The 20751-nt window shown below is 43.7% G+C and overlaps 1 protein-coding gene across 2 annotated transcripts in view; it reads right to left on the bottom strand.

Moving 5' to 3' along the window:
* Positions 1–20751, bottom strand: part of LOC124615634 (zinc finger protein 474-like) — a 266097-nt gene that overhangs the window by 237414 nt on the left and 7932 nt on the right. For both annotated transcript variants that reach the window (XM_047143642.1, XM_047143643.1), the window contains exon 2: positions 14632–15015. In XM_047143642.1, coding sequence (XP_046999598.1) covers positions 14632–15015 — 384 coding nt within the window. The remainder of the gene's footprint in view (positions 1–14631; positions 15016–20751) is intronic.

Raw genomic sequence — 20751 nt, 5'->3', positions numbered from 1 at the left:
AACATTAATGAACACATCATAATATTTAATCCCACTTCTGCAACTACATATAATTCATTCTTTTTTTATTTTTTTTTTTACTGGTCACCAGCTTCTAAATAAAAATTCGTCAGTGGAATAGGAGTTGTTCAAGAGAAATGATTTTAAATTGCATTTAAAACGTGCTTCGCTAACTGTCAGATATGCTTCGTAATTGGGCAAGTGATCAAATATTTTTATTGGTGCATATTGAACTCCTCTCTGAGCCACTACTAGCTTTATGAAAGGGAAAAAACGATTATTTATGACGAATTTCATTGGCGAAAATATGTATTGTGACGGCGTAGTTAAAATGTCCAGCTCCTTGAAGAGTTACCTACAGGACGTCCGTGCGAACATCACGTATCATTCTTACTGCTCGCTTCTGTGCAAACAATACTTTTTTTTCTAGCTGGTGGATTGCCGTAGGAAATTATTCAGTACGACGCTGAGTCGAAATATGCAAAACATGTCAGGAGGTTGATATGTATTGTAACACTATCGACCTCTTTAGAGTCGAGAGACTTGGCACTTATGAAGCAATGAATGAGATTTGTACAGTATGCAGCGTATAAAAGGGTCTGCAGAAGACAGTATCCTTTGACTGTGTGAAGTTTAATGTTTATATGTAATTAACAAATGTTTATTATGTTATGTAAGTAACAATAAGTATCTTTTATTTAACTATGTGTAATTGTTTGTTAAGTGAAGTCAACACCAGCACAGGGCTAAAGTTAAATATAGGTGAAAACCAGGAGGGATTTACCGACGTTCTGGAAGGTCGGAAAAGGTGGAGATTTTTTCTGCTAACGGAAGCAGGTAGGAAAGGGGAGAAGTGGAGCGGGTCAGACAGGCGCAAGGCACTGTTGAGGCAAAATTAGAATTATATACTAATACCTTCAGCTGCTGACAGGCATCGATATATATCAACGGGGACAGGTGAAAATGTGTACCCTGACCGGGACTCGAATCCAGGATCTCCTGCTTATATGGCAGACGCTCTATCCATCTGAGCCACCGAGGGCACAGAGGATAGTGCGACTGCAGGGACTATCTCGCGCACGCCTACCGCGAGACCCACATTCTCACCTTATATGTCCACACACTACATTCGTAGTGTCCCTACCCAACAAACTCATTACTCGTGGAAGACATTCTTACCAAGTCCCGTAAGAGTTCGGGTAATATGTGTGCATCCGCACAGAAGAGGATGGTCATGGCCGGTATTGCCAGAACTATATACCGGTACTTATATGGATATGGATATGTGCGGATGCACACATATTACAACTTATATGGATATGGATGTCCATATAAGTATATAGTACTGACAATACCGGCCATGACCTTCTTCTTCTGTGCTCATGCGCACTTATTCCCCGAACTCTTACGGGACTTGGTAAGAATGTCTTCCGCGAGTAATGAGTGTTGGATAGGGACACTACGAATGTAGTGTGTGGACATATAAGGTGAGAATGTGGGTCTCGCGGGAGGCGTGAGCGAGACAGTCCCTGCAGTCGCATTTTCCTCTGTGCCCTCGGTGGCTCAGATGATTGGAACGTCTGCCATGTAAGCAGGAGATCCCGGGTTCGAGTCCCGGTCGGGGCACACAATTTCCTGTCCACGTTGATATATATCAACGCCCGTCAGCAGCTAACGGTATTAATACATAATTCTAATTACGTTCTAGACGGCTGCAGATCATCAATGGTATCGGACATGTCCGAAAGAACAGACACCATATCCATATAAGTATACTGTTGAGGCAGGTGACGAAAGCTGATGCGCGCTGTACTCCGCAGTTTTGTTTAAACAAAGCTCAAGTTTAATTGCTTAATAGATGTGAGTGAAGGGGAAGTGCTAAGGTACAAGTTTGCGACGCTTTAGAGGAGAGATAAAATTACATCTGCAACGAGTGTTGGTTCCTGAATGTAAAATGGTCTAAGGCATCCATTGCTTAGATTGACGCAGATCCCCAAGAAAGCGAAACTCATATTTGCGATGGTATAAGTCGCATAATTCGACGCCACGAAGACAAGTAATAATCTCCGTCGCTTCAAAACGGTACGTGCCTTCTAAGCACCTAAATGTCCAGCAACTGTGCTCACAACGACACTACTGAAATTAACCGTCCGTAGTTGTGTAAACGAGCTGTGTTGACAAGTTTTTGCGTGTTTTGTTCAATAATCATTTAATTTTTTTACGCAGAACTGCTCATTTAACCTAAAGTGTTCCAAGTAGGTTTCCTTTCCTATACTAAAAAGAATGAAGCCGAGAATCCATTGGTGTGAAACATTATTGCGCAGCTGAGTGTTTTCTTGCAAAGTAAATTTAAATTATAACTTAAGTGCAACATTAAAGTAAATGTGGAGAATTGTAGATTGCCTTAAAATTAAGGAAAGTAAATAACAATTCTACCTAGTGTGTGAACTTGGTTATTGGGACCTTCTGTCCAAGAAATGACTTAAAGCAACTATTTCAATAAAACTGAGAAAAACCAAGTATAAAAAACTTTTTGCAATCATTTCGATACTAACAAAACTATCGTAAAATATTGCTTATGTATAATACATGTTTTCAGAGGCAGTGTTGCTGATCTTACCTTCAGAAACGTAAGTAGGCATTATTGTCGTTTCGGTGTTGTTTTCATGGAACAAAACTTTCTAAGCGTGTGCATGTGACCAATTCTGAAAGGAGTGTGCATTAGCCTGTTCCTTCAGTGATAGAAATTATTAAAAGAGAAAATTTTTTAGTAAAAACCAAAATATAGTAAAGACCAAATCTAATGAATTTGTTAAATAACGTCAATCGATTCGTCATTTTGGCTGGCGACCGTGTTTTTCAGTATTATTATCACTCGCAAGAAGTAGTTTGACGAAAAAGAAAAGCTGCAACCAAGACTACACGATACCTTCACATTTCACCGAGCTTTATCCATTACGCGGCATCTGAGGTCACTAGTGGTTGTTAAAGAGGTAGTTGTGTTTAAGTGTTTCAATTACCGAAGCTAGAATAACATCCGAAGCACTAAACGCAATTGCAAGAGTAGAAACAGGGGTGTTGTAAGCGGCCTTTAGACAGGACTAGAACAAAACTACGTGTACATACCATCGTCGTATATGTCTTAAGGTGGCAGAACAGCACTTACATCGCCATGCTACCGCTATAGTATGTTTCCAAGATCAGCAGTTATACGAAGAGCAAAAGTATCTGAACTTAATTGTTTGACAAGCTCAGTAATGTGCTTCTTCCAGTTCACGTTTTCATCAATTTGTACAGTCGAAACTTTGGAGCATTCTACCCTATTTTCTGACTCCTGCTCACGTGGTACATCAATTGTTGGTATGGCAGAACGTACTGTGTGTTTTCAAAATTAAGGGAGAGTCCATTTTCTGAGAACCACTTCATAATTCTTCCGAAAATATCATTTACCAACTGTTCTATTCCTTTCTCTCAAACGGTATTTTTTATAACACTAGTACCGTCTGCAAAAAGTACCATTCCCCTTGATGAATGTTAAGTGAAAGGTTATTCACATATATAAGAAACAGGAGTGGACGCAAAACTGAACCCTGTGCGACTCCCTCTTGGATTTTTCCCCAGTCACTAAAATTTTCTAACCTTCCGACATCATCTGTATTATTCAGCACAATCTTTTCTATTCTGTTTGTTAAGTATGATACAAATTAGCTGTGCGTAAAGCCACCAATTCCATAAAACTCCAGTATTTCTAAGAGACTAACTTTAAAAGATCACAAAACATATCAACTTGATCTTGTTTTGAGGCTTGTACTATTTGATGAATCATGTGTAAACAGCATTCTCAGTCGAGCAGCCCTTCTGGAACCAAACTGTGATATGTTAATAAATTAATTCCATTTAAGTGTGGAAAAGTTTAGTGTAGTCTAATACTCGCACAAAATCTGCACTGGGTAAACTGGTTTGACCTGACACGTCGTTTTCAACAACCCATGAATGATTCTTAGACTACGGCTGCGGCAGAATATCCGGGGAGTCACATTTAGTGTGAGGCTCTTGCCAGAAGCAAGAAGTCTTCTCAATGGAGGCTCACACAAATTGCAACTGCCTGCACATTCAGACAGTTCGCATTTCCACTGATTCCTCAGTGATGGACTTTCAAAAGTTCTAAGTATGGGCCACAATTTTCGTTGCACTGTTATTCAGCGAATGACCGGTACAATCAGAATGTCTAGCAATAGCGGATTCGCTACCTTTAAGTACTTCTTCACCTACGTCTGTACTCTACAAACCTCCGTGAATTGCGTGGCAGAGGGTACCGTCCTACTGTACAGGTTATTAGGGTTCCTTCCCGTTCCATTCACATATGGAGCGCGGGAAGAATGGTTGTTTGAAGGCCTCTGTGCGTTCAGTGATTACTCCAGTATTATCCTCCCTATCCGTAGGTGAGCGATACGAGACGAGTATAGTGCTAGGCTCCACCTTCTTTGTTAATCTCAGGAAGTCTGTACAGTCTTAAGTGCAACTGAGCCAAGTGATCACAGTCTCCTAATCACATCCTTTGGTAGAGACCTAGAACTAAAAAATTCCGACGTTCTGCTCATCACACGGTTAGTAGGGACCTTATCGATCTTTGGATACGTTGAGTTGCATAATAAAAAACTGAAATTTTCAATAGGGTCCACCCGTGGAATAAAGACGGTGGCGTTACCTGTATCCGTTTTGAGTGCTCCAGTATCCACGTATGTTCGTAACTTCATGTACGGAGGGCTGCCCTCTCCTTAGGCCAAATGTTCCCCTTCGGTGGAGCAGCTCTCGTCAAGATCCCCGACGATTTACTCTCATGGAACTGCTTTAGAAAAGCACACACCGCCCTCGATGGAGCCGACAGAGTCAATTACTAATGATGAAACGGGTGTACCTGTAACAGCAGAGATGAGACTCCTTGGCAGCTCGAATACTGGTGCCTCATCGATAGATTTCCCCAACAAATCGATAACAGTAGGCCTCCGGTATCAGCGTCGCAAGGCGGTTAAACTTTGCGGCTTGCCTCGTCTTAACCTTTTTTTTTTTTTTTGACTACTCTGCAATTCACATTTAAGTGCTTGGCAGAGGGTTCGTCGAACCACAATCATACTATCTCTCTACCATTCCACTCCCGAACAGTGCGCGGGAAAAACGAACACCTAAACGTTCCTGTTCGAGCTCTGATTTCTCTTATTTTATTTTGATGATCATTCCTACCTATGTAGGTTGGGCTCAACAAAATATTTTCGCATTCGGAAGAGAAAGTTGGTGACTGAAATTTCGTAAGTAGATCTCGCCGCGACGAAAAACGTCTTTGCTTTAATGACTTCCATCCCAATTCGCGTATCATATCTGCCACACTCTCTCCCCTACTACGTGATAATACAAAACGAGCTGCCCTTTTTTGCACCCTTTCGATGTCCTCCGTCAATCCCACCTGGTAGGGATCCCACACCGCGCAGCAATATTCTAACAGAGGACGAACGAGTGTAGTGTAAGCTGTCTCTTTAGTGGACTTGTTGCATCTTCTAAGTGTCCTGCCAATGAAACGCAACCTTTGGCTCGCCTTTCCCACAATATTATCTATGTGGTCTTTCCAACTGAAGTTGTTCGTAATTTTAACACCCAGGTACTTAGTTGAATTGACAGCCTTGAGAATTGTACTATTTATCGAGCAATCGAATTCCAACGGATTTCTTTTGGAACTCATGTGGATCACCTCACACTTTTCGTTATTTAGCGTCAACTGCCACCTGCCACACCATACAGCAATCTTTTCTAAATCGCTTTGCAACTGATACTGGTCTTCGGATGACCTTACTAGACGGTAAATTACAGCATCATCTGCGAACAACCTAAGAGAACTGCTCAGATTGTCACCCAGGTCATTTATATAGATCAGGAACAGCAGAGGTCCCAGGACGCTTCCCTGGGGAACACCTGATATCACTTCAGTTTTACTTAATGATTTCCCGTCTATTACTACGAACTGCGACCTTCCTGACAGGAAATCACGAATCCAGTCGCACAACTGAGACGATACCCCATAGGCCCGCAGCTTGATTAGAAGTCGCTTGTGAGGAACGGTGTCAAAAGCTTTTGCGGAAATCTAGAAATACGGAATCAACTTGAGATCCCCTGTCGATAAATGCCATTACTTCGTCCGAATAAAGAGCTAGCTGCGTTGCACAAGAACGATGTTTTCTGAAACCATGCTGATTACGTATCAATAGATTGTTCCCTTCGAGGTGATTCATAATGTTTGAATACAGTATATGCTCCAAAACCCTACTGCAAACCGACGTCAATGATATAGGTCTGTAGCTAGATGGATTACTTCTACTACCCTTCTTAAACACTGGTGCGACCTGCGCAATTTTCCAATCTGTAGGTACAGATCTATCGGTGAGCGAGCGGTTGTATATGAGTGCTAAGTAGGGAGCTATTGTATCAGCGTAATCTGAAAGGAACCTAATCGGTATACAGTCTGGACCTGAAGACTTGCCCGTATCAAGCGATTTGAGTTGCTTCGCAACCCCTAAGGTATCTACTTCAAAGAAACTCATGCTAGCAGCTGTTCGTGTTTCAAATTCTGGAATATTCCATTCATCTTCCCTGGTGAAGGTGAAGTGTTGGCAGAAGAGCCAACACTGTGTTGCTAGAGGAGGCCGAAATGCACGCGTTTAATTACACGCTGACTGGCGCGAGGTCTGGAACAGTTAAGGGAATTAATAGTAGCAAATAAAGTACGCAGTTGATTTAATACTTAACTTTAATCCACAATTGTAGAACATCTCTCTTGACGGTACATGTTATAACCACAATACAAAATAATATCCAATGCTATGGCGCCTTGCTAGGTCGTAGCAAATGACGTAGCTGAAGGCTATGCTAACTATCGTCTCGGCAAATGAGAGCGTAGTTGTCAGTGATCCATCTCTGGCAAAGTCGGCTGTACAACTGGGGAGAGTGCTAGGAAGTCTCTCTAGACCTGCCGTGTGGTGGCGCTCGGTCTGCAATCACTGACAGTGGCGACACGCGGGTCCGACGTATACTAACGGGCCGCGGCCGATTTAAAGGCTACCACCTAGCAAGTGTGGTGTCTGGCAGTGACACCACAGAAGGAATTTCGGAAGACTGCGTTCAATAACTCCGCTTTAGCGGCACAGTCGTCGGTAACAGTACCATCGGCACTGCGCATTGATGTGAATCTAGTTCGCCTTGGCCCGTGTCACATCGGCCACCTGGACCCAAGACAATGAAGAAAGTATTGCTGTCATTTCTAAATGCAACAATACATACTCCTGGAAACAGAATCCAATTCATGCGGTCTAAAACGTATTCTTTCTCTCCTTTACACTCCGACATTGTGTGTATCGAAAGCCCGCCCATACAGGCCTATATTTAGAAGCTACCAGTTGCCTCCGTCCGGCACAGACAATGGGCGTTCTCAAGACCTTGATTCACAAACTCCGTACCATCTCGGATGTCGAAACCTCCTGCTGGATTTTGAACAAGTACAAACCGTGTCCCTGTTGTTGTTGTTGTTGTGGTCTTCAGTCAAGAGACTGGTTTGATGCAGCTCTCCTTGCTACTCTATCCTGTAAAAGCTTCTTCATCTCCCAGTACCTACTGCAACCTACATCCTTCTGTATATGTTTAGTGTATTCATCTCTTGTTCTCCCTCTTCGGTTTTTACCCTCCACGCTGCCCTCCAATGCTAAATTGGTGATCCCTTGATGCCTCAGAACATGTCCTACCAACCGGTCCCTTCTTCTAGTCAAGTTGTGCCACAAACTCCTCCCCAATTCTGTTCAATACCTCCTCATTAGTTATGTGATCTACCCATCTAATCTTCAGCATTCTTCTGTAGCACCACATTTCGAAAGCTTCTATTCTCTTCTTGTCCAAACTATCATCCATGTTTCACTTCCATACATGGCAACACTCCATACAAATACTTTTAGAAAGACTTCCTGACACTTAAATCTCTACTCGATGTTAACAAATTTCTCTTCTTCAGAAACGCTTTCCTGGCTGTTGCCAGTCTACATTTTATATCCTCTCTACTTCGACCATCATCAGTTATTTTGCTCCCAAAATAGCAAAACTCCTTTACTACTTTAAGTGTCTCATTTCCTAATCTAATTCCCTCAGCATTACCCGACTTAATTCGACTACATTCCACTATCCTTGTTTTGCTTTTGTTGATGTTCATGTTATATCCTCCTTTCAAGATACTGTCCATATCGTTCAACTGCTCTTCCAAATCCTTTGCTGTCTCTGACAGAATTACATTGTCATCGGCGAACCTCAAAGTTTTTTTTCTTCTCCATGGATTTTAATACCTACTCTGAATTTTTCTTTTGTTTCATTTACTGCTTGCTCAATATACAGATTGAATAACATCGGGGAGAGGCTACAACCCTATCTCACTCCCTTCCCAACCACTGCTTCCCTTTCATGCCCCTCGACTCTTATAACTGCCGTCTCGTTTCTGTACAAAGTGTAAATAGCTTTCGCTCCCTGTGTTTTACCCCTGACACCTTCAGAATCTGAAAGAGAGTTTTCCAGTCAACATTGTCAAAAGCTTACTCTAAGTCTACAAATGCTAGGAACGTAGGTTTGCCTTTCCTTAATCTTTCTTCTAAGAGAAATCGTAAGGTCAGTATTGCCTCACGTGTTCCAATATTTCTACAAAGTAGCTAATGATCTCATCAGATACAGGGAGTGCTACAGACGTATAAACGGCAGAACAGGAAAGAGGTTAAGGCCTTCAAAACGACAGATTATCTGCCATACATTAGAAATGTTTCCGCGAAAATAGGCAGAGCACTAAGACAACACAAGGTTAAAGCAGTCGTTCGTCCTGTAGTAAAACTGTCGGTGCATGTGCGAAATTAAACGACTTAAAACTGCGCAAGCTGGGGATTTTATAGGATTCCGTGCGAGAAAGGCAAATCTTTTGTCGGGCAAATCGCGGCCCCTGTTCAGAAGCACATCATACAGGGCCAGAGATACGCTCGTCTTCTCCAAACTAGCAAATACGCTATTAATGAACACGGTATTTCTACTGCTCACTCCATGAATAACAGTGAAACGAAAATTTTAGTACATATTTCGAACATTTGGAGCACTGTCACTAAGGAACCTGTGGGAAAAAGACTGTCTGAGGAACTTATGAATCGTCACTGTGGTCTCCAGGTACATATGGATGGCATCCTGCCGTCGGAAAACTTCGTGTTCTGCGTACCCGACGTCGTTTTGAGATTTTGTCGAATGAAAGTAATCGATCTGATGTCGATAAGGCAAGTTTCCACCAATGCACAGAGTTAAATCAGAAGAGCATTCGGTCACGTAACGCTTGCACAGAAACTTTCGTGAGCACCACGCGTGCGCCACCGAGGTCTTAAATAGGGGAGTTCGGTATAATTTCGCCAGTATCGAAGTTAGCCAGTATACAACTGAAGATGCCCAGAAGTCTGTGACTCGAAATGTCGTGGCAGGAAGCTACCGACATCAGGCAGTTTGCCCGAAATTTCATGGGACAACATAAAAATTATGCACACCTTATTACGAGCAATGCTCGCTTGCTTCGAAGTACAGTCTATCGCAAGGTTCTGGAACACGTACTTGGTTTTTATGCGTCAAGTGAGTTTCGTCTACGGAAATAATGTAAAGTCGACTTCACAATGAGTGCATCAATTCTCAGGTTACAGAAGGGCAAGGATGTACGGTATCCAATAAGACAAAACCTGCTGATGAAAATACTAAGCTTTGGATTATGATGCAGAGAAAGTTAACTGCGCATCCCAGTCGTTAGTTTCTGTGGCAGGTGATACCAATGCCGAAGAAGGGAATGTACAGGTGTGTTTTTGCTCTCTTCCAAATTACATTATAAGATTTTAGTGTTTTGATGCTATCGGGGGAATCTACCTACTGACACCCAAATTCGCCACTGCATTGTTTCACAATCGCCTTGGCTGTTCAGTTTATCTGCATACTCAGTATTCCAGCAAACAGGATGCCGTACTACTCAGGTGTAGCCGCCATCACGTCACGAAGTGTCGAAAGAGACACCAGGACAATGGATCGTTGTGTTCATGGCACGGCCGAAAATGATAAATGCACACGGGGCTAAGGGCGCATAATATTCAAAACAGGGAAAAAAGGTTTTTTTACGATGAGTGCAGTGCCAGATTATGCTAATACGAGTATACTCCACCAGTTGATATTCACGACCCACAGACACCTGACCAGGCCACTTCGTCACCAAACCCAAGGGCGCACTAAATGCAATGTTATTTTTCAGAACTTTCTGTTCTTCGGATTTCTTCTTTTTAACCAACTCGAAAACGAGTCACTATAATTTATACGGTGTGTAGGCACACGAAATTCTAAGCGAGGATCTTCCCAAGTACGCGACTGTAAATTAAATGTAGGAAGCAAGCTTTGCGATTAATGTTTTCATTATTCAGACAAAGGTGAAACGCTTGAGCCGTTTCATTCATTTTACACAAAGCATTGTCTATGCTTAAATTGTAATAGACTATCAGCCTTCGTGAAAAAAGACGTAGCGAATACTGAAAGTCTATGTATAAATTTACGTTCCCAGTAGTGTAGTTGTCAAATCTTAACAAGTACCACTGCAGAAGCGTCCGTTGAAGAGCAATCGACAAAGTTGAATTAAAAGCCAAGTCAACGGGAGAAACGCTTTGTTCCACTTAAACTCTTCACCTGTCGTCAATCGCAAGAAACGATTGGTAGTAGGAGTTACATTTATCAGGACGGAAAAGTGAGTACTTCCTGTTGGGCAGCATTTTATATGACGTTTGTTGTCGAATACATTTTATGAGCACGATTACGTCGCCGTTTAAACACATCCGACATTTCACTTTTTATCAGAAGTGTGATGTTTACATCAAAGAGAATTTCTCTCGGCCATTCAAAATTATTTTTAACTAGTATTACTACCATTTAGAAAATGGCCCTGAGCACTATTGGACTTAACTTCTGAGGTCATCAGTCCCCTAGGACTTAGAACTACTTAAACCTAACTAACCTAAGGACATCACACACATCCATGCCCGAGGTAGGATTCGAACCTGCGACCGTAGCGGTCGCGCGGTTCCAGACTGAAGCGCCTAGAACCGCTTGGCCACACCGGCTGGCTACTACCATTTAGACTCATACGTCTTTCGCCTGTTTTGGTACAGTGTTTCTTTTCTTCCTACGTTGCGGCAATGTCACATCTCTTCTGCACATTGCATTTCTCATCACCAGCAATATTTCTCCCCCATTGTCCGTCTACCATTCCCTTGAATAGCCTGTCCTGCACGCATTGAACTATCTCACCAATATATCTCATCTTCCGTCCCGTCGTTCTGCGGCAACGATCCAACAAGGTCCCTATTGGTCATCTTCAGATGACAACTAGGAAACTTGTTGAAACGCTTCCGTAGAACGACGCCTTGACTCGGCTGACAACCCGACTTCCCGACTCATCCAGATTCGCCGAGAAAGCCTAAACTCACCTGTGGCATTCTTTCTCTTTCCCCTTGTACTGTTTTTGTCAATTTGTTCGGCAGCTGTTACAGCCAGACAAATAAATAATAATAAAATGAGAGAACTATATATCAAGAAGTATCAAAGAAATTTTCTGGGAGACACCACAAAAATCTGACTCAGTCTCGAGAAGACACATAGCGTGTAGTTCGCACACGTGAAAAGAATAGGGGTACTTTCACAAATGAAATCAACATACAGGGTGACAATTATTGAACTACATGAAATAAAATCGTCATAACTTCGGAACGGTTTACGTTGGGACGTTCAAACTGCACCGTTGGCCGCGGCGAATGATGGGAATTAGTACGGTTTGGCTGAGCGATGAAGCCCACTTTCATTTGGATAGGTTGGTCAATAAGCAAAACTGGCGCATGTGGGGGACTGAGAATCCGCATTTCGCGATCGAGAAGTCTCTTCACCCCGTCTGTTTCACAGTGGAATTGTTGTATTAACAGTTATGGCGGTTACTTTTGAGATAATAAACAGTTTACTTATTTTTTCCCATCTGTCTCGTTTTAATTTGACTAACCCTTATATGTGAGATATTAACCATTTTAGTGTACTGGAGATTTTTAAGTGTCCCGATAATGTATAAAAGAGACCAGGAATAAAGGACGGCCAACCAGATGCAAAAAAATAGTGGTTTTCATAAAACCTTGACCACGGTTTCGACGGATCTAAACCCGTCTTCTTCAGAAGAACAGACCTGTGGCTCGTTCAAATCAATAACATGTCAAATAACTGCAAGCTGCTGGTAACACTCCCCCCCCCCCCCCCCCCCCCCCGTCGTTTTGAATCTCGCAGTCGTACGTAGTGCGAGGGAGTTGCTAGCTAAATGCACTAATTTGACATGTTATTGTTTCGAATGAGCCAAAGGTCTTTCCTTCTGAAAATGACGTGTTTAGATCCGTCGAAACCGTGGTCAGGGTTATATGAAAACCACCTTTTCTTTCCTTTCTTTCCAACTGGATGGCCGTCCTTTATTCCTGCTGCTGTGGACCGTTGCTGTAGTGCAGCCATGTTCAAAATATTGTGTACTACTGGCCATTAAAATTGCTACACCAAGAAGAAATTCAGATGATAAACGGGTATTCTTGGACAAATATATTATACTAGAACTGACATGTGATTACATTTTCGCGTAATTTGGGTGCATAGATCCTGAGAAATCGGTACCCATAGCAACCACCTCTGGCCGTAATAACGGCCTTGATACTCCTGGGCATTGAATCAAACAGAGCTTAGATGGCGTGTACAGGTACAGCTGCCCATACAGCTTCAACACGATACCACAGTTCATCAAGAGTAGTGACTGGCGTATTGTGACGAGCTAGTTGCTCGGCCACCACTGACCAGACGTTTTCAATTGGTAAGAGATCTGGAGAATGTGCTGGCCAGGGCAACAGTCGAACATTTTCTGTATCCAGAGAGGCCTGTACAGGACCTGCAACATGCGGTCGTGCATTATCCTGCTGAAATGGAGTGTTTCGCAGGGATCGAATGAAGGGTAGAGCCACGGGTCGTAACACATCTGAAATGTAACGTCCACTGTTCAAAGTGCCGTCAATGCGAACAAGAGGTGACCGAGAATTGTAACCAATGGCCCTCCATACCATCACGCCGGGTGATACGCCAGTATGGCGATGACGAAAACATGCTTCCAATGTGCGTTCACCGCGATTTCGCCAAACACGGATGCGACAATCATGATGCTGTAAACAGAACCTGGATTCGTCCGAAAAAATGATGTTTTGCCATTCGTGCACCCAGGTTCGTCGTTGAGTACACCATCTCAGGCGCTCCTGTCGGTGATGCAGCGTCAGGGGTAACCGCAGCCATTGTCTCCGAACTGATAGTCCACGCTGCTGCAAACGTCGTCAAACTGTTCGTGCAGATGGTTGTTGTCTTGCAAACGTCCCCATCTGTTGACTCAGGGATCGAGACGTGGCTGCACGATCCGTTACAGCCATGCGGATAAGATGGCTGCCATCTCGACTGCTAGTGATACGAGGCCGTCGGGATCCAGCACAGCGTTCCGTATTACCTTCCTGAACCCACCGATTCCATATTCTGCTAACAATCATTGGATCTCGACCAACGCGAGCAGCAATGGCGCGATACGATAAACCGCAATCGCGATAGGCTGCAATCCGACCTTTAGCAAAGTCCGAAACGTAACGGTACGCATTTGTCCTCCTTACACGAGGCATCACAACAACGTTTCACCAGGCAAGCCGGTCAACTGCTCTTTGTGTATGAGAAATCGGTTGGAAACTTTCCTCGTGTCAGCACGTTGTAGGTGTCGTCACCGGCGCCAACCTTGTGTGAATTCTCTGAAAAGCTAATCATTTGCATATCACAACATCTTCTTCCTGTCGGTTAAATTTCGCGTCTGTAGCACGTCATCTTCGTGGTGTAGCAATTTTAATGGCCAGTAGTTTATTACCCATTTTAGTGTACTTGAGATTTTTAAGTGTCCTTCTAATGTATAGACAAGAGCAGGAATGAAGGGCGGCGAACCAGATGCAAAAAAAAAAAAAAAAGTGGTTTTCATAAAACCTTGACCACGGCTTCGACGGATCTAAACCCGTTTTCTTCAGAAGAACAGACCTTTGGCTCGTTCAAAACAACAACATGTCAAATAAATGCAAGCTGTTAGCAGCTCCCTCCCACTCCCGTCGTTTTGAATCTCGAAGTCGCACGTAGTGCGAGGGAGTTGCTAGCTGCCTGCACTAATTTGACATGTTATTGTTTCGAATGAGCCAAAGGTCTTTCCTTCTGAAAATGACGTGTTTAGATCCGTCGAAACCGTGGCCAGGGTTATATGAAAACCACCTTTTCTTTCCTTTCTTTCCAACTGGATGGCCGTCCTTTCTTCCTGCTGCTGTGTGATCGTTGCAGCCATGTTCAAAATATTGTATAATCGAGAGACGGGATTTCAGCAGGAAAATCGGGGCAGTCCCGACTACATCGGAACACCTAGCAAGCCAGTTTGTGTCGCCGTGCGCGTAAAGTGCAGGCTGAGATGCGCGCTCTGACCTGGAGGCAATGTGGCTCGTGCAGCGGGTACGACTTGGTGCCGAACTCGCGTCCACACAGGTAGCACACCACCGTGCGGGGGCGGCCCGGCGCCCTAGGGGCGGCGGGGGCGTTTGCGGCTGCGGTGGCTGCCGCGGGGGCGCCCACGGGGGCGGACGCAGAGGAGGCCGGTGCTGGTGCGACGGCGACGGTGGCGGTGGAGGCGGACGGCTGCGGGCCGGGGGACTTGTCAGGCGCGGGGGCGGCGGCGGAGCTCTGCTGCTGCTGCTGCTGCTGCTGCTGGGCTGTCGAGGCAGAGCTGCGGAAGTTGATGGGCATCGGCTTCCGCACAGAGCTCTTGGGCGGCTGCGGCGGCGCCTGGGCCTGCGGCTGCGGCTGCTGGGCCTGCGAAACGACAGACACACACGTGTCTACCACGAGGCTCAAGAGGCGACAGCAGCTTCAGAGAGCAGGGCTGCTGGACCATCAGCGCCCTTACACGAGATAAACACAGACGACTAATTTTTAAAATCGATCGAGGAGCTCTAAGGCCAAACAACCACAGCACACTGACACAGCGCATTTAAAACAGCATACTGACCTAAAGGAGGTCATATTGTTGTTGTGGTCTTCAGTCCTGAGACTGGTTTGATGCAGCTCTCCATGCTACCCTACCCTGTGCAAGCTTCTTCATCTCCCAGTACCTACTGCAACCTACATCCTTCTGAATCTGTTTAGTGTAATCATCTCTTGGTCTCCCTCTACGATTTTTACCCCCCACGCTGTCCTCAAAATACTAAATTGGTGATCCCTCGACGCCTCAGAATATGCCCTACCAACCGATCCCTTCTTCTAATCAAGTTGTGCCACAAACTCCTCTTCTCAGCGATTCTATTCAGTACCTCCTCATTAGTTACGTAATCCACCCATCTAATCTTCAGCATTCCTCTGTAGCACCACATTTCGAAAGCTTCTATTCTATTCTTGTCCAAACTATTTATCGTCCATGTATCACTTCCATACATGGCTACACTCCGTACAAATACTTTCAGAAACGACTTTCTCACACTTAAATCTATACTCGATGTTAACAAATTTCTCTTCTTCAGAAACGCTTTCCTTGCCGTTGCCAGTCTACATTTTATATCCTCTCTACTTCGACCATCGTCAGTTATTTTGCTCCTCAAATAGGAAAACTCCTTTACTACTTTAAGTGTCTCATTTCCTAAACTAATTCCCTCAGCATCACCCGACTTAATCTGACTACATTCCACTATCCTCGTTTTGCTTTTGTTGATGTTCATCTTATATCCTCCTTTCAAGATACTGTCCATATCTTCCAAGTCCTTTGCTGTCTCTGACAGAATTCCAATGTCATCGGCGAACCTCAAAGTTTTTATTTCTTCTCCCTGTTTTTTAATACCTACACCGAATTTTTCATTTGTTTCCTTTACTGCTTGCTCAATATACAGATTGAATAACATCGGGGAGAGGCTGCAACCCTGTCCTACTCCCTTTCCAACCACTGTTCCCCTTTCATGCCCCTCGACTCTTATAACTGCCATCTGGTTTCTGTACAAATTGTAAATAGCCTTTCACTCCCTGTGTTTTACCCCTGACACCTTCAGAATTTGAAAGAGAGTGTTCCAGTCAACATTGTCAAAAGCTTACTCTAAGTCTACAAATGCTAGGAACGTAGCTTTGCCTTTCCTTAATCTTTCTTCTAAGATAAGTCGTAAGGTCAGTATTGCCTCACGTGTTCCAATATTTCTACGGAAGTCATACAAAACAATAAAACGTAAGCAAATAAAAACAACGCAGAGAAACTGCTGGTAAAGTCCATGATACACACAAGAACAAATGTGTTTTAAAAGAGACTACATCATTGTGGGTGGAGAAATAATCGATGACGCGGCCACTCTGTAAGAGGCTAAAATCTGCCTCAACGTATTTTGGGAAAGAGGCAAGACAACATTTAAAAAAAAAAGGCAGTATGTTTCATCAGAAAGGTCCGAATAAAATGAACTCTGTTTCGTCTTCAGTTACATTCTAAATTTTTTTAGTTGAAGCGTTCAGTTTATCCTCTAATCAAAGACGAGAATAAAAAAGTAGTACTTCTGCTTCAGGCGCGTTATACTCTTGTCGTAAGAGTCACTACTGAAAAAAAAATCAGGTCAGTTAAGTTTGCTAGACTGCTCAGTCCTCATCTTCTAGAACATAAAAGGGAGGTAGCATGCTGTGATAAAGAGTACAGTCAAATCCTGACCAAGTGCTCTGAAGTTGTTAACTACGAAATAACATAAATTCAATTTTGGTCATATAATATCAAATATACGGGGTGTTTCCCAATTCATGTTACACACTTTTAGAGGTTGTAGAGAGCACTAAGCAGATCAAGTTTCACACAGTAACCCATGCCCGGAAATATTATCCTACGACGTTACAGAGCGTCGAAGTTACAGGCGCCTGTAACTTCGAAATTTATAAGCGAAAATTGTTCTGACACCTCTGACTGTAGAATACATGTACTTTTGTACTGTTGTTGCTAAGATTATTGGGCTGCCAAAGGAAAAAAAATTCCCTAGTAAACACGGGCTCTAAAATGCCCACTTTAAGAGGTATGAGCAGTCCATGTTCACTGTACATTTTTTCTTGTTGTGGTCCATACTACCAACTCTGAATGTTGCCCACCCTGCAATCTTAGAAACAACAGTACCAATACATCTATTCCACTGTAGGAGGTCTAAGAACGGTTTTAGCTTATAACTTTCGACTCGTTCGTTTCCGGTACAGGGACACCTACCTCAAATTGATATACTTATCCTTCTCCATCATCCTAGCAAGTCCGTAACATCATCACAGAGTCACCCCGTGTGTACATACACTTACCGGCGCCGGCGGATATAATTCTGATGCTTTGTAGCGTCGTTGGCTGTCGTTTCCGGACATGGGTTCCCATGTAAAACTTGATGTGCTAAGTGCCTTATACAGCCTCTACAAGTGTGTAACATGAACTGTGAAAGGCCCTGGAGATGCAAAGTCACTGACTATAGAAGAAGTTTAGGGAATTCCAAATATCTTGAAGAACAGTGAAGCCTCTGAATGAGATGCAATCAATGTAGAGCTCTGAAAGTGAATAGTAAGAACTTGACGATCGATTTGACATATGTGCTAAGGAAATTTTGGGAAAAGCTGTGGTTTCCAGCAGATTTAGCAGTAGCCAAAATATACCCTTTTCACAAAAATAAAAATATGTCAGAATCTGAGAACTACACAAGAATACAGGAAATACTAGTAGTACGAGGGCTGACTCAAAAGTACTGCCTCCACCTTCGTGGCTCTTCAACAGGTGGCAGCATTGGTATGCGGCAGGTACTGGCTTGTTCCGTAGCCTCTTCTCTACAGCTCCAGTTGGCGGGAAGCCTTAGCAATGAACGGCTGTGTTGTTACAGTGTACAGTATGGAACCCTGCGCAGACGGTCGGTCAATGCGATTTAAGCAATGTGCAGTCACTGAATTCTTGACATCAGAAGGTGTCACCCTAAAGGAGATTTTTTTATGGTAAGGTCTTATGGGACCAAACTACTGAGGTCATCGGTCCCTAAGCTTACGCACTACTTAATCTAACTTAAACTAACCTACGCTAAGGACAACACACACACCCATGCCCGAGGGAGGACTGGAACCTCCGACGGGGGGAGCCGCGCGAACCGTGACAAAGCGCTTCAAACAGCGCGGCTACCCCGAGCGGAACAAAGGAGATTCATCTGAGAGTGAAAACAGTTTATGGTGGTTGTGTTGATGTGAGTACTGTGCGTCGCTGGGCTAGTAAGTTTAAAGATGTTGGGGCGTGAACGTCTGACCTGTGTGACAAACAAAACAACGCAGATGGTGTTATCCATGTTGATTTCCTTGATCATGGAACAACAATAAATTCAGAGCGTTACATCACAACGGCTGCGAACTCTGAAACGACGGCTAACAAGGGTCCGAAAGGAAAAGGGAAATGTTTTCCTGCAGCATGACAATGCCAAAACACACACTCCACGTGCCACCACGGTAGAACTTCAGAGACTGAATCTCACCACTGTACGGCATCCTCCATACAGTCCAGATTTAGCACCGTCCAACTTCCATGTGTTCCCGATAATGAAAGACGATCTGCGGGGACAACATTATGCTTCTGATGAAGACGTCGAGAGAATTGTGAGACTGTGGTTGCGGAAACAGTGTGTCGACTGGTTCCGTGACGGCTTCAGAAAACTTGTTCATCGTTGGTAGAAATGTATCCAATTGGCTGGTGATTATGTAGAAAAGTGAATATTGGAAATTATAAGATCACATTCTAAGGATTATTTCTGCGTTTGATGTATTAAAATATTCCCATCCAAACCCAATTAACGAAGGTGGAGGCATTACTTTTCATTCAACCTTCGCATTCAAGAATACTGTTTAATCAACTGGAAATGCGAAGATAGACAATCCGTATTGATCTTACTGTTTCATAATGTAAACAGCAAATGGTAGTTAGAAATGCAAGGAGTAAGCCGAATACACGTGAAGTGTAAAACAAAAGACGACAAATAGTTTACGTGCTGTTTGTAGATAACAAACACGAATATCGCAGGTTTACACACATATCACAGGTTTTTAGAAACAGCATCCATTTAGAAACAGCACATGTACAAGCACAGCGCCAAAACTATTGCACCCTGGTCTGACAGACAGAGGTAATTGTAACAACTATAGAGGAATATCTCTCTTGAGCATTGCTGGAAAGGCGTGTGCAAGGATAATCCTGAAGAGACTGGAAACCTTGGCTGCTCGGATCTACCCTGAGTCACAGTGTGGATTTCGAACTGGCAGATCCACAAGTGACATGATATTCACCTTGCGCCAACTACAAGAGAAGTGCCGTGAACACAAAGTGCCATCATATGTGGCTTTTTTGTTGACCTCAACAAAGCCTTTGACACCGTCAGCAGGGAGGGACTCTGCAGCATATTGGAAAAAATTGGATGTCCCCCAACTTTGCTGTCTTTAATAAGATTTTTTCACGACAATAGGCGTGGCTCTTTAATCTTCGATGGCAGTACATCTAAACCATTCAGTATGAACTGTGGCGTAAGACAAGGCTGTGTGTTGGCACCTACACTTTTTGGAATTTTCCTCTCGGGTCTGCTCCAAGTGGCTTTCGAGAATTGCAGTGTTGGAGCACATCTGCATACTAGGAAAGATGGAAGGCTTTTCAACGTCAGTCTTCTGAAGAGTAAGACAAAGCGCTACGAGATAGTCGCTCGTGAACTCCTGTATGCTGATGATGCTGCAATTGTTGCGAACCCCGCAGAAGAGCTGCAAGAGTTAGTATCAAGGTTTAGTCACGCATGCCGCCTATTCTCGATGAGTGTAAGCAGCAGTAAGACCGTAATTATGGTTCAGGGTGCTAACACAAAGCCGAATATCACACTAGATGGCACTACTCTGCAAGTCGTAGGTAACTTCTGCTATCTTGGATCTACTAGAGAATCAAACATGTCTGTTGACAAGGAAATTGATGCTCGCACTGGAAGAGCTGCGACAACTTTTGGCAAACTCTCTGCACGTGTTTGGAAAAACAACAAACTCTCTTTGACCACCAAAATTCTTGTACATCAAACTTTCGTCCTCAGCATCCTTTTGTATGCATCGGAAACATGGACTACGAGTACCTATGCCAAACAAGAACGTCGCCTTAATGCTTTCCACATGCGGTGCCTGAGATCCATCCTCGGAGTAACGTGGAAGGACCGAGTGACAAACGAAGCAGTGCTATCTAAAACTAACTGCAACAGTAATTTCAGCTATCTTTAAGCAGAGACGACTCCGCTGGCTGGGACACGTCCACCGTATGGATCCTGACAGATTACCACGTGAGGTGATGCTTGGAGAGATCTCTACAGCCAAAAGACCTGTAGGACGTCCTGTATTGAGGTTCAAGGACTCCTGTAAATGGAGAGCTCTAGAATCGACACAAACAGATGGGAGGCACGGGCTAGCATGAGACCAGAGTGGCGTGATGATATATCATCTGGAATGTCGAAGCACGATGAAGGCTTGTTAGAGAGATTAAGACAGATAAAGCTTCGCAATGCTACCACTGCT

The sequence above is a fragment of the Schistocerca americana genome, chromosome 5 (genome assembly GCF_021461395.2).
Source record: "Schistocerca americana isolate TAMUIC-IGC-003095 chromosome 5, iqSchAmer2.1, whole genome shotgun sequence".
Taxonomy (NCBI): domain Eukaryota; kingdom Metazoa; phylum Arthropoda; class Insecta; order Orthoptera; family Acrididae; genus Schistocerca; species Schistocerca americana.
Note: the sequence above shows the minus strand (reverse complement) of the source record. Positions and strands in the feature narration are given on the sequence as shown.